This window comes from Chenopodium album, chromosome 21, assembly GCF_948465745.1.
Source record: "Chenopodium album chromosome 21, dcCheAlbu1.1, whole genome shotgun sequence".
Taxonomy (NCBI): Eukaryota; Viridiplantae; Streptophyta; class Magnoliopsida; order Caryophyllales; family Amaranthaceae; genus Chenopodium; species Chenopodium album.
The window spans coordinates 38,153,011-38,166,933 of NC_137854.1; the positions used below are offsets into that span (position 1 = coordinate 38,153,011).

The 13,923-nt window shown below is 34.9% G+C and overlaps 2 protein-coding genes across 3 annotated transcripts; both read left to right on the top strand.

Moving 5' to 3' along the window:
• The first annotated feature begins 947 nt into the window (after positions 1-947).
• LOC145602313 (uncharacterized) lies at positions 948-4,973 on the top strand. Its single transcript, XM_081658503.1, has 9 exons — positions 948-1,087; positions 2,577-2,686; positions 3,121-3,189; positions 3,300-3,415; positions 3,509-3,563; positions 3,941-4,061; positions 4,242-4,289; positions 4,532-4,626; positions 4,719-4,973. Exons 1-9 carry the CDS (start codon positions 1,039-1,041, stop codon positions 4,815-4,817), a joined length of 762 nt encoding a protein of 253 aa, XP_081514629.1. The 5' UTR covers positions 948-1,038; the 3' UTR covers positions 4,818-4,973.
• A 607-nt stretch (positions 4,974-5,580) lies between these two features.
• LOC145601976 (uncharacterized) lies at positions 5,581-12,243 on the top strand. Of its 2 annotated transcripts, none has more exons than XM_081658074.1 (4): positions 5,581-5,746; positions 6,647-6,794; positions 10,322-10,557; positions 11,717-12,243. In XM_081658074.1, the coding sequence occupies exons 2-4, from the start codon at positions 6,650-6,652 to the stop codon at positions 12,092-12,094; spliced, it is 759 nt and encodes a 252-aa protein (XP_081514200.1). In that variant the 5' UTR covers positions 5,581-5,746; positions 6,647-6,649; the 3' UTR covers positions 12,095-12,243. The 2 variants fall into 2 exon arrangements, with proteins under 2 accessions (XP_081514200.1, XP_081514201.1); XM_081658075.1 differs by having other exon boundaries at positions 5,581-5,741.
• The last annotated feature ends 1,680 nt before the right edge of the window (positions 12,244-13,923 follow it).

A 13,923-nucleotide genomic window follows, 5' to 3' on the forward strand; every position in this document is an offset into this window, starting at 1 on the left:
TGTCTTTTTAGTTGACTTCAAATCTTGAATGGATTAGCTCAATTTTAATTAATTAATAAGTCTTGCAAATTATTTTTGGCATACCATACTTTTTTGGGTGGGTGGTGGTTGTTTTGGATCAGCTTGCTCAAATCAATACGAGTACAAGTATTTTAGCATATTTATAATAGTAAGTTTAGTACAAGTAACTACCTGTGTTAACTAATAAGCCCAAATCATATAAATGGATAGCGGGAAAAAGTGTTTTGTTTTATGCAACAAGTGTGGATATTTATGTATGTAGTTTAATTTCGCTTATTTAAAAATACAATTCTAATGTATCCACTTATTACTCTTTAAGTCTCTATATTACTTTTTTACTCTAATCACTTGAGCTAACCTTTACTATGTATATTATACAAGTATTAAATATATTTTCTATAAAATTGTATATAATTGACAATTTATAACAAAATCATATGTCAATGTTAGTAATATTTATGCAGTTGTGAGCCTGTGAAGACTTCATTTATCATTTAGAGCATAATCATAATTTAAGTCATATAACTAATACTAGTAGTTTCTTACAACACAATTTATTGATTAGAATATTTTACAAGGCAAAAGCTAACGAACGCTCCGACAGCGTTGGATAAGATAACTAAAAGTAAAATATTAACTAAATTTAACATATATACACACCAACGCTTGATTTTGACATACATTTCCAAATTAATATTGAGTACCATTTTAAACCGGAGTCATTCGTTAGCAAGATCCATTTTACAAATTTATCTTACTCCTAGTCATAGTACATTGTTGATTCATTTGCTCTCCTGAAATAGTCTAACTAAAATCCCACACAACTACACAAGTCAACCCGACCTACATTAAATCGGTTAGTCCATAATCAGTACTCGTATTAATGAAACAAAACCACCAAGAAGTTAGACCGCTTCATAAAACGACGACCATATTTATTGATTGAACACTCAATAGAGTGAGTGACGACTGAAGAGTTCCAGTTATTTGGAATTTACCAATTTACAATCTCCATCAATGGGCGCTCACAGAAACAATCATGGAAATCCTTGCAATGTTGATTCTCGTACTATTCTCTCTTTCTCGAAATTTCATTGTTTTCTTTCTTTCTCTTTTATGTTTGATTACTTAATGCAAATGCATTTAAATAATTACTCTTTGTTCTGGGGTTTTTCTTGGAAATTTCTCATTTTTCAATTTTAATCATGTTGCTATTGATGGGTGTTCTTTTTTTTTTTTTTTTTTGTGTGTGTGTGAAATTAGGCAGTTTTATTGAATTTAAGGATCAATGATATGATGGATTTTGGTATTAGATTGTAAAGACAATTTGATTAAAGGATGAAACTTGAGAAATTTGATGCAGGTAAGAAGTTGAATTTTGCAAGAAATGCTAGTTTTTTTAATGCTAGGTTGGTATTGGCATTGTGTATTATGGAGTACACATATTGTGAGATTAATCAATCTAGTTCATGTAGGAATTATGCATTTTTATTGCATTTTAATCCTGATTTAGCATAACTGCTATTGAAATCGTACCACATTAGTTGTTATTAACCAAATGAGATGTGTACATTCAATTCAATTGGTAGTCATTTTTGGAATTCATAACTTGGTTGAATTCGAGTGGGTAGTAGCTTGTAATTTCAGTTCAGTTCAGCTCCAATCAGATCAGTTCATTTCCTAATTTCGTTCTCTCATAAACAATTCATTTCAGCTCAGTTCAGTAAATCAGAATTGGTGTTTGAAGTTATTGGAGCTGATTAAGATATTAAAACATGTTTTGAGTACTCATGATTAGTGCCTAAATCATTTGTGAGTTAAATAAGTTGGACTTGGTGATGACAGTGTGACTTTGGCGTGTCTTGCTGATTTCTCCTCCACTATAACTAAAGAATGGCTTAAGAACTCTAGTTATGAACTAGTACTCTTATGTAGTTCACCTGACAAAACGTCACTATGTATTCATATGTCCTTGTGGTTTTACTCATTTGTACCCAAACTATAGGAATCATGATTTGAAAGAAGGATTTTACAATTTTCTCTTTGGTATCAACCGTGAATGTGGAGATCATTTGTCACATGAGCTTTTATTTGTCTCTCCTTGTGATAAAGCAAAAGTTGCATGAAAAAACAATGGTTCAAGAGAGATGCCATTTTTATTGGTTTGGTAGCTTCACAATAGCAAAATATGTGATGATGAATAGGCGATTTTTTGTGATTAGCACTGCATTTTTTATTTGCCTGCAAGGTTTCTCTATGCCATTTTAATCCTTGGATTTGAAGCATAACCTTATTTACGAGTCAATTGAAAACATAATATCTGTGTATATTTTGTATGATATTCTGAAATCCACCACATGCAACTTCAAGTGTGTCTACTGGTGGAAGAAACTATTTTCACAAAAACTTAAGTTTGACCCTTTAAATTTCATGACATTTAAAACAGTGTTTTCGAAATTTAAATGTTCGTTAAATTATTAGCTCTGCATACTAATTGGAGGTGTTTATTCTGCTGTTAACAATTCAAGATGTAAAGTTGTACTTCTCTTGGGCAGATGATGTAACTTGTGGAACAACAACATGGATAGGTAAAGGCCTTACTTGTTACTGCTTCAAGAGGAAGGGGTCCTATGAACGTGTTTGCATTACCTTGACACCCTTGCAGGTAAAATCTGTACTGCATAGAGGAATAGGGCAGATTGTCAGATTGGGCAGATTTATATTTAATAAAACAAAATTTGGGCTGAGGCAGGGAAGAGATTTCATACATTATTAGGTTGATTTCAGCTCCTTTCATCTATTCTCTTACATGTTTGACAAAATGACATGCATATCTTGCATTTTATTCAGGGTGTACACGGCAGATTTTCCAAGATTTTTCTGAAAAGTTTGTTGTTTCTAAGTATGAAGCTTCTTTCTATTATCCTTCTATTTATTGTTCTTTGGTCCGAGGGAGGTGGACGGGGGGTTGGTAGTACCTTGCATATTGTGATAGCCTTTGTTATTTTTGCAAGATGCTAGACATGAATAAACCAACTGCTCATTAAGGTTCTGCTTAAATGTGTTGGCTGTTGAGAGTTATGCTCTTTCTTGAAACAGGAACAAAGGCTTAATAGGTTAAAGCATCGCATGAAGATTTACTTCGATCCTTCAAGATCAGACCACCAGGTACACACCCATTGATAGAGTACTTTTGTGGTATTAATTCTTGTATTTCAACATTCTATCAGGAAGCTCACAATTCTTTCTATACTGTATAAATGATATTGTATTGACAGGAAGCTCTTAGGGCCTTGTGGTATGCTACGTATCCTGATCAGCATCTCCATGGTTTAATATCGGAGCAATGGAAAGAAATGGGATGGCAGGGAAGGGATCCCTCAACAGATTTCAGGTTTCTCACTTGCCAGCCTTTCTCTGCCCCTGTCATATGTTTCCCTTTCGACTTTTTTTGTGATTTGATCTTGTCTATCTTACTATTGAGCAGAGGAGCTGGCTTTATCTCTTTGGAGAACTTGCTGTTCTTTGCCAAAACATTTTCTGTAAGATCCTTGTCTGATATTATTTATTAATTGTTCAGAATATATCATTTCACATTTAGATGATTTATAAAAATGAGAGCAATTTTTTAATGGCTCCATCTAGGTTAAATCTATTGAACAATTCTCTTTCTTCTTTAAGCTTACCTACTATGGTGGGAGTTCTGTGTATAACAAAGTGGAAAATAGCGATTACTGAATATTGATAAGAGTTAGTGACAAGAAAACGTGTGCCATCTTTTGTGCCATTAATTTTCGAACACAGGATTTTGGATTTTTAATAATGTTATAGAAATGTTGATAGAGGATTTATATGCTTTTTTTTCATCTCCTTTTTTCGATTCTATATAATTTCAGCATCATTTATACTGTTGTTGCAGACATCTTTCCAGCATTTAGTGAAGAAACAAGATGGAAAACGTGCAACATGGGAATATCCCTTTGCTGTTGCTGGAGTAAATATAACATTTATGCTCATACAAATGCTTGATCTTGATGCTTGTAAGTATAATTAATGTTACCTCGTATTTAGTTTTGATGTTATAGGATTATTCATTGGCTTGTTGTTGAGTTTCTTGCCATAACCAAGCTGGTGTGCTTTACTTGCTCCTTAATTTGATAAAATCTCATTTTTCCATGCATCTTAAGTTTTTAACTACTTGTATCATTCTCTTAATACAGTGAAAGGGAGATCTTTTGTTAGAGCTGTTTTCTTGCAGATGTTGTCAGGTAGCTGATTTTTTTTTTTTTTTTTCACCTAGGACAACTCTATTAATTCTCTTCTTTAGTTATTCCGTGACTCATGTGTTGACCGCAAGACTGCTTTGTTGATCGGTCACAGTTCATCACTGGCTGATCACTGGCCAACTCTATACATAGCATTTCCATTTAAAGTCTTGTCTCATTAAGTTCTTGAGTTGATTACAATGGCATGGCTTAACGTAGTTAGAAATTTCTGCTGTAATTTTCAGAAAACGAATGGGCCTTTGATCTGCTGTATAGTGTAGCCTTTGTGGTTATGGATAAGCAATGGCTAGAGAAGAACGCCACGTACATGGAGTTCAATGTAAGGAGACATCCTTTTTTTTTTTTTTTTTTTTTTTGTGCTACCTCTCAATCTCTCACCCTAGATACTGATTTCTTTATAATGTGCTGCAGGATGTCCTTAAAGTAACGAGAGCACAGTTAGAGAAGGAACTTCTGATGGACGAAGTATTAGTCATCGAAGACATGCCTTCATTTAACCTCCTTTGTTAACCCTTGGAAAATATTAACAAAGGCTCGATGCTTGATGATTTGCCGATTTCTTAATCCCATGGAATACCAAGTAATTTGCTAGAATGATGTTTCTAGCTTCACCTTTTCTCCTGGAATTTTTGGTTGGAAGATAAACTTTCATACAGATAAATATACTTGTGCTTGTGTTGTTTTTCTGTTGATGGATACAACCTTGTGCAGTTTTGTTGACACCAAAAAACATTTTAGTGAAAATTTTGTCTAGACTAGTAGTTTGACATGATTTTTTGTTAAAAAGTTGAACCAAATCTTATGTGTAACCGTCTTAATACAGAAGCCAAGCAGGCCCAAGCTAGTCCTGATTCATGAGTGATAATCGGGTTAAATTAGATACTCCTCTATCTCAAGTTAGTTTTTACACTTATCATGACACATAGTTGTCCAATGACACCGATTTTGGGGTGTGTTGCATTTATTAACACCAACTACAATACTCGTGGACTATGGGTAAACCCTAGACCTCATTAAAATTGTTTACCCTTCAATTTACCCTTCTCTAATCTCGATCTACAATGGTGGGTGGTGAGAATCGATCACAGAATCTCCTGAAAGGGGAAGAGAAACTCTTAACCATCTGAGCTAACTGTCAATCTAGTTTACCTATTCTAATTAACTCTTTAAAAAACATGTCAAAAAAATGCGTTTTATGTAAACAAAAACAGAAGAAGTACATTATATACCACGGGTTTTCACAATAATTAAGAAATGACGCAAACGAGAAATTACCAGATTATCAAACTTACTTGGGAAAATCAATTAGGTTTCATAAAACCCTTTTTAATGGGAGATAATTGCAAATTGCAGTAATTTCAGAGCAACTACTGCACTCAGAGGGTGGACGACGAATTCAGCAACTGCAGCAGAAATTATAGCGCCAATATATCTGTTGGGTATCTTCTCTTTCTTGCAAGATTTCATTTTTTTTTTCAATTTTACCGACAAGTTTCTAAAATTTGTTTATTTCTTTGTTGGTTTTATGAGTTTGAGGTCTGAAATTATTGGAGAATTAAGGGCCGGGTGAATAAGATTGTTAATTATTAGCTTAATTTGTTCAATTTTTGAGTTGGGTTTTGTAAATGTTGAGTAGGTTCTTTGAACTTTAAGTTTGTTTGATTAAATTTGGTTTGATCTTTTGCAGTAATCAGCAACCTTAAATTTTTAGCGGGTTGTGATATTTGGTTGGATTTTAAGCGAATTAGACAAATTAATGACTTGGTTAGCTCGGGAGTGAAATGGTTGTTGATTGGATTGGTTAATGGTGATGATTTCAAAAATGTTTTTATGCTAGTGTGTATTTATGAAAATGGTGGGTTTATTATTGCAATTGTGAATTTCATGTCGAATTGTAGTTATGAACTTATGATTGTTGGTATGGCGGATTGTGTACTAGATTTACATGGTCGATTTATAAAGAGTTTATTCTTGTGCTCCTGTGCTAGGAACACATGTTATTTTCTTTTCATGATCACTTCATGAATGTTAATAAACTAAAGAATAAATGTTCCATCTATTAAAATAGGAAATGATGAATGATGCACCTAAATTTAAGAAAACAAAGTCAATGACAAACAACCCAATCTTTGTAAATATTGTAATTATAGGTTGAAGAAGATTAAGTAATAAAACATTTCTCTTTTTGCACAGGTGTAAGCTATATAATTGAAGATATTAGACAGTCTTTTTGTGTTACACCATTTCATTATAAAGTTCTAAGTTTTAACATATTTCCAATTCAAAAATCTTGTATCTCTCCTTGATGTTCATCTCAAATGCATAACTTGTCTCATCAGAGAATGCATCAAAATTCAATGGTTAATAATTACTCCGGGAGACCTGATTCATTTCCAGATGAGCGTCAATATACTTCAAAGAAAGCAGAAGGTCAGTGGCGATGGGAAAGAGATGCCCAGCAAATGTCACCTCAACTCTACAGTGATGGTGAGTCCTCTTTTCGTCTAATTTATTGCAAGTTTTAATTTTATGTGTGATGCTCTAACAGTTTATTAGGGTAGAAGGAATGGAAGGAAAAGAAGAGAAGAGAAGTGAAAGGGAGGAGGACAATTTTTCTGGATTGGGTAAAGGATTGGGGGAAGGAAGGGGAAGAAGAGGGAAGGATCCATTTTCTCTCTCTCTTTAATAGCATAATCTCTCCAAAATTAGAGAGATTTGGAGGGAAAATGGAGTTCACCTATACCCTCCCTCTCTCTTCCTTCCCTTGCTTGCAAATGTTTGGATAGCAACTTGGAAGAGAAAGGAAGGGGATGGAAAAAGGAGGAAAGGGAGGGAGGAGATTTAGCTCTAATTCCCTCCAAATCTCTCCATTTTTGGAGAGAGAATGTTAGTTGAAGAGGGAGGGAAACTGGAATAGTGGATCCCTCCCTCCCCCCCCCCCCCCCCCCCTTCCCTTCCTTCCTACAACTCCTTATCCAAACAAAGGGATTTGCTCCCCTTCTTTTCCCTTCCCTCCCTTTCTCTCCATATCCTTATATCCAAATAATATGTAAATCTTTCTATTTTCCAGTACCAAATTCTGATTTATGTTATGAGTATTCTTTTCAATTAGACATCTGTAAATATAACAATGTACAGCTGTTTTTTTAAAAAAAAAATTGGGCTTGCGTAAGACTTCTTACTTGCAATCATTTTGTATTTTGGATCTTAAAAATGTTAAGCATGGACCTCCTATTCTGTCTCTAGTAAAGCTAGGGATACATAATTTTGAGATAAGATGATTATACAGTGTATATTTTCATTGCTGATGAGATATTGATTATATCACCCTTTCAGTAATCTTGGATTTGCAAGATCGACAATTCATCATTGGGTGAATTGTCACCTTGTGTGACTTCATCCATATAAAATTTAAACGTGGACTCCCATGTGAGACCAGTATGAATCGCCATTCGTTGGGCCAATTTTGAACACTTCACACATATGAGACTAGTATAGAGTTTGCTCATGGGTATAGGAGATAAATGAATATTTGACCAGCCAATACTTGGACTGACTACAAAGTCTATAATTTGTGCTCAAGATAATGATTTTGGTGATTGGTAGAAAATGGAAAGTTGTAAGGAAGCTGTTTGGTTGGTTAAGTGAAGCTGTAGTTCATGCCATTGACATCCTTTGACCGATAGAATCTCTACCTAAGTGAATTGAAATTATTGTGGCTGGCATAATTTCCAGCAGGATTCAAGATTGATTGCCCTAAATAAGGCTAGTTGTTTGAGAGGACTAGCTTCAAACCCTTGGAAAACATTGTGTGATAATTTTCTAGACTTCCTAGCAACTTCCAACTGTGGTTCCCTTGACATAGATGATTAGTATCAGATTCATATAGTCATATCACCCCATGAGTCTGCAGGAATTGGCTTCGATCTAGACTGGTCATATGTTATTCGGAAATGACAGCAATTTGCAGAAATCTCACTTGCTTAAATTTAGCTCATATCAAAAGTTATATAATTAACGTTAATGAGACTTTATTTGGGGAGCAATGAAAGATTACAGTGTAAATTGGAGGAAGCACTGTTGGTTTGCTCAAGTACCATCAGGATTGTAATTAACGCCTTATATAGATTGATTTTTCCGGTAATATGGTATTAGTCATGCATAGGAGATCCTCTTGACACTAGTGTAAAGTTCAAATAGTAATCCAATGGAAGTCTCCTTGACCCTTAAGTAGCTTCCCAGTTCCCATGGTTATTTGGGTCCATTTTGTTCATCTTGGCTATATAGACAGTGGATCCAAATTAATATTTTCACTGTTTTGTAGTCAATCTGGCAAGAGCTCTCCAAAGGTGTCTCAAAAATATTGCCCATAATTATTATTCCCTCTAGCAAGCCTTGTAATTACTTTGTGATTATCTAGGGTCACGAAATTCTATCATGTTCATGTTGTGTATGATTAATTTTGTATGTCATTACCTATTTTCTTAGTTTTCTTACTATCTGTACCCCTCGTACCCAATTGTGTACCTGCTGAACGTGGGCCCCGCTCCAAACAAAAATTGCCTTGGGTTCATTACTCTCTAAAAGTGATCATGTTGTATTTTGCAAATGCATAAAAGCTTAGTGCACAATGCTATTTTGTTCCCATCTACAAGACACTTAAAACAATATGTCAAAATTGGACTTGCCATTAGGCATTCCGATTTAAACATGATTTCCACATGCTGACAGCCTGACAGGATGGTACTAATATCAACCACCTTACCAGTTACCACTAGACCTGGTTATTGGGCGGGTCGGGTCAGCGTCGATTGCAGGTCATGTCAAAAAGGGTTACAAATTATAGGTTCAATAGCGGGTCGGGACAATGTGTGTCGTGCATCAATATCGGGTCTATAATCAAGTATATATTGAATACGAATTTTTGTACATTATCTATTTTCTTTATTTATTAAATTAGACAAACATTTTGGCCCTATTATGACCCTACTCAACAAGGGCCCTATCCGTTAAAAGCCCTTTAAGCTTGGTCTGGCCCTATTACCATTGTGCTACCCTACCCAATAACCAGGTCTACTTACCACCATACTTAATTACTTACATATATACTCCCCAGCCTTGTAATCTGTTTAGGAGACTTGTCAGGAACTCAGAATAAATCCACTGAGCTCATGCTAGACAGCTAGAGTGATGGGCATCTGGAAATATTGTTGAAGATAATTATAAGTTTTAGAAAACAAGCTGTACTTCAAGTAGCCTTTCAAGCTGCCACTGCTTCCTTGCAATTGTATCAGCCATTTTTGAGGAATTGAAACACTGCACAAAGCTGTGAATTCCTGTATCTGATACGTATGCGGTTGTTTGGCAATAGTGCATTGAAGTTGTTTGCAGGCTCTTTCTTGACTAATCTCGTTGCATGACTAAGTTACTAACAGTCCTTAATAACATGAATTTAGTTAAAAGGTAGGTTAAGACGTTAAGTACTCAATTGAATATGGTATTTGCCAGGTGCTTAGGAAAGGAAAACAATATAAATGGAAGCTTGTTAATTTTTTTACATAGTGTTTTCTGTGTAACAAAGTCACAAAATTCAAGTATCCGACTAATTTACTTTCGTGCTAGGTAAGTTTGGGAGGTTGATACTGAGAATGGAGAGAATTACTGTCTAAGTAAAAGTCTCTTAACTTACACAGTTTCATTAAATTTTCAGGCCTGCTTGATTTGCCTTCCCATATTGAATACCGAGTTAGGCATATAACCCGTGTTCTATTATAGGTGATTGATAGAAGTTAATACTCGATATCAAATGCTTGGTTGGCCAAGTAGATTCCCTTTACTGCCTTTCATATTTCTTTTCCCCTATTATTCCCTTCCCTTTTCTCTTCTAATATCTCTTAATTGACCTCACTAGTTGTATCTCTAATGTTCATCCTCATTATGATCAGTTGCCTTTGTGGTTCAAGTTCAAGTTGTTTAAATTAAATCTGATACTTTATTATGCTTTTCATTTCCAGGACAAGGGGGGAATGCAGGCAGATCATTCTATCCTAATCAGATGCCAGACACAAAAATGGGCTCAAATCAAGAGCAAAGAGTCCACTCCCAGGAGCAAGATATGGAAGTTGGATATGAAGACAATCCAGTTCCACAGACTTTGGAAAGGCTTGACCAAAAGTTCCATAGAGATATTATGAAATTTATAAAAGAGCAGGATGACGCAGAGGATGCAGAAACTGCTAGACACAGAGAGGTGAGTTTTACTGTTGCTATTTTGAATCTTTCTGTACTCTAGCAGGTGAATCAATAAGGAATATAAATAATACACAGGAGTCCTATTATTGGAACCCTTTTAATTTTTGGTTGAAGATGTCTTGGAAATTTCCAAATAATTATTGGACGTGCTCGGAAAATATGGAGCTTTGCTGCTATGCTAAATGCTGAGAAAATATGTCAATTTATTTTACTGCTTGCTGCCATTGTCTGTTGGATAAAATTTGTTTAGGAGAAATTAACTGTGTCACATGTTGAGAAAATTTGTTTAGGAGAAAGTAACTGTGTCACTGTATGTTGTCATTCTTTTTTGGTTATCATGGAGACCACCACAAACTTACAACTGTGTGTGTGTGTGTGTGTGTGTGTTTTGTTTTTTTTAGATGTCCAAATAGAAGTTTTATAACTTCTGTTTATCTTTCGTTCTCCAAAAATGAAACTGAGAGTATTTTATTTCTCTTTTATCAGAAGTTCAGAATGCCTAAGAGAATATTGGGCATATTTTCTGGAAGCTCATAGGTCTTCATTCTGCTTATCTCTCCTACTGCTAAATGCAAAATTCTCTGCTCTGAAAATTCATTTGCTCAACTTTGGACAGTAATTGTTTTGTTTTACTTGTGACCTGCTTTATGACAACTAAGCTCTTTATAAAATTCTGATCGTCCTTGTGCAATTTGAGTCAGCATTCTCTGAAGCTCATTTGATGTCACTATGAAGTAGCATGCTTCTGCATTGGTATATTTATTTCTTCAGTAGCTGACAAAAGAAACTTAGCGGGGACTAAGAAACCTCTAGCGTACCCTAAGTACACATTTTTTAGTTTCCATTCCTTTGCGCTGTTTGCGGCTTTTCGCCATTCTATAGTACTTTGGAAACTCAAACCTCTACTTAAATATTATCCATGCCAGTGAGTTCACTTTGATGATATCTGCTTTCCTTTACTCTTCTTATTTTGCAAATGAGAATTACTGTTCTCGTTCAAACAGGGCATGCTGTTAGTCGCTAAGTCTGTTGATTGAACTTTTGGAATAAAAAAAATGACTCAAATAATTCATATAATATCTGGCAAATTTCGCTTGTTTGTTCTACTATTATAGCTATCTTTATGTCATGGACTGCTGAATTTGTGGATGTTTCAGAAAATCATTGAGATCAATAATCAATATCAAGAAAAGTTATCTTCACTTCGAGCTAAGTATGCCACTCTGAGAGAAGAATTTCTCCAAAGAGAGTCCCAGGCACGCTTACAGACATACCAGCTTGCTGGCATGACCCCCTACCAGAACAACAGTGGGCCCGGTGACATGAATCAGGGTCATCCTGGTCCTCATGGATATGGAGCACCAGATATGGCCCCTGGTGAACCTCATCAGCAGTTTGATGGCAGGGTAGAGTTTGATTCATACAGAGAGCGTCATGAATCATTTGGACGTGGGAGAATCCAAGGAGCTGATACTAGAGTCCCGACCCCTGGGGGTCGAGTTTACAATACGGGTCCACGTCCACGCTATTACTAATAGCTTCTTGACCCTCCTTTGTGAAAATGATTAGATTATTAGGTGGAGTTTAGGCTTTTCTGCTGCTTGGGTGGCTCTTTGTATCTCAGGAAATCGACTTCTACAGACAATGTACCAAGTACTATGATATTATCGATGTAAGCTTATAATGATGGTGCATTTTTTGTGTTGTTTACTAGTTTTTGGCACGACCACCTTACATAATAGGCCATACCTTGTCTTACAAAACACAACAGCACAATCCTTCCAAGAGACTCCAGTGAAACATGTGCTGGTGAACTGATCATTTCTAAATACAGTAGCTGATCAAATTTGAAAATATTTGCAGTTATAACATTTTGCAAAACCAAAGAAAACAACTTAGTATCCTACAATCTTGCACGCATCACAGCTTCTGTGGAATTTGAAATCTTCTTCTTCTGCTTGAACGCCTTAATTCTATATATGGAGTCAGCTACATAAACCAACATGAGGACTTCTCAAGAGGCAGGAGGTGACTTATCCTAATACTATTCTCCGAAATTGTGTCTCAAGTCAAGCGATGTAACAAAGTTTTATAATGGCTATCACTGGTCTGTTGTAACCCTCCTCCTTTATCTAGGCTTGGGACTGGCAGCGGGATTTCACTTGTACTTTTATAAAGGATTCTGAATAATTATTTCATTCGTTCCATTAAGTTTAATGAAAGCGAGCATGAACAGTTCTCTTAAAAGTACAACACATACACTACTACTACTTTTTTTTTTTTTTGAAGGCACATACACTACTACTCCTCAGTATTCATAATTTTTCTTTCTTTCAATGTTGCCAGAATTTTGGAGTATGAATTTAAGAATACTTAATGAATCTCATATGAACCTTAAATTTTGGATAATGTGTTCTAAGAGTGTGTGCAATGAGTTCGTTTGCCTGTAAATATGGATCTTGACTCCTTTTAACAAGTTTTAATAATCAAGATAATCTTCATCGTTTCAATTTTCAAATTTAACTGAAACTCATAAATACACTCTCAAACCAAGAATAATAAAGCATTGTTCCTTGAGAAAATGAATGGTGCTCTTACTAGTTTACTTTAATTCAGTTGCTTGGCTTTGGATTCTTATTGGATAAATATAAATCCTTTTGTTTCGAATTAATTGTCATGTTAAGTCGTTAAGAATGTACTGTAATTTTAGGCTAATTTGGATTAAGAGATTAATTCTGGGTGGTTAGGTTCTAGTTTTCTCCCAATTGTTAATCCTCCCTATCATGTGTAGTCTCAATTACTATTACATCAATAGTCAATTGGTTGATAAATGTACGAGTAGTATATAAATGTATTACATTCCTAAATTCTTGATTAATATAACTGTAATTTTTAATTGAACTTGAGTAATTATATATGTTTCCATCTTTACTTGTCAGAACCTATTACTTCCTCCGTCCCTAAATTACATTCATACTTCTCTCTACTATTTAGGGACGAAAGGAGTAAGAATGTAATTTTTTTTTTGAAAGAATGTAATTTAGGGACGAAAGGAGTAAAACATATTTGAACTAATATTTGCTCGAAGAACAGAGCATCTCATTAATGCTTTGTTTAGGATTCCCATAGAAAACAGCAAAATGTAACGGCTACATTATTGATTATTCCTTCCTCCACTCAAGCATGAAAGATACTTCCAAAATATATGATTCAATTGGCATAAATTAATCATTGTACCAAACACTGCCTTCAATGATATGCTAATTAAAGTACAATAACCTTCTGTTTAAAATACATTTAATCATAACTGAAAGCTGACTAATATGACATTATTATTTATTATTATTGATTTATTTCTACTATA

Excerpts from the sequence above, each read along its gene's own strand:
- LOC145602313 (XM_081658503.1), top strand. The coding sequence starts at position 1,039 with ATGGGCGCTCACAGAAACAATCATGGAAATCCTTGCAATGTTGATTCT. Across the intron at positions 4,062-4,241 it reads AATGCTTGATCTTGATGCTT|TGAAAGGGAGATCTTTTGTT; the intron begins GTAAGTATAATT and ends CTCTTAATACAG. Across the intron at positions 4,290-4,531 it reads TTTCTTGCAGATGTTGTCAG|AAAACGAATGGGCCTTTGAT; the intron begins GTAGCTGATTTT and ends TGTAATTTTCAG.
- LOC145601976 (XM_081658074.1), top strand. The coding sequence starts at position 6,650 with ATGCATCAAAATTCAATGGTTAATAATTACTCCGGGAGACCTGATTCA. Across the intron at positions 6,795-10,321 it reads ACCTCAACTCTACAGTGATG|GACAAGGGGGGAATGCAGGC; the intron begins GTGAGTCCTCTT and ends TTTCATTTCCAG. Across the intron at positions 10,558-11,716 it reads AAACTGCTAGACACAGAGAG|AAAATCATTGAGATCAATAA; the intron begins GTGAGTTTTACT and ends TGGATGTTTCAG.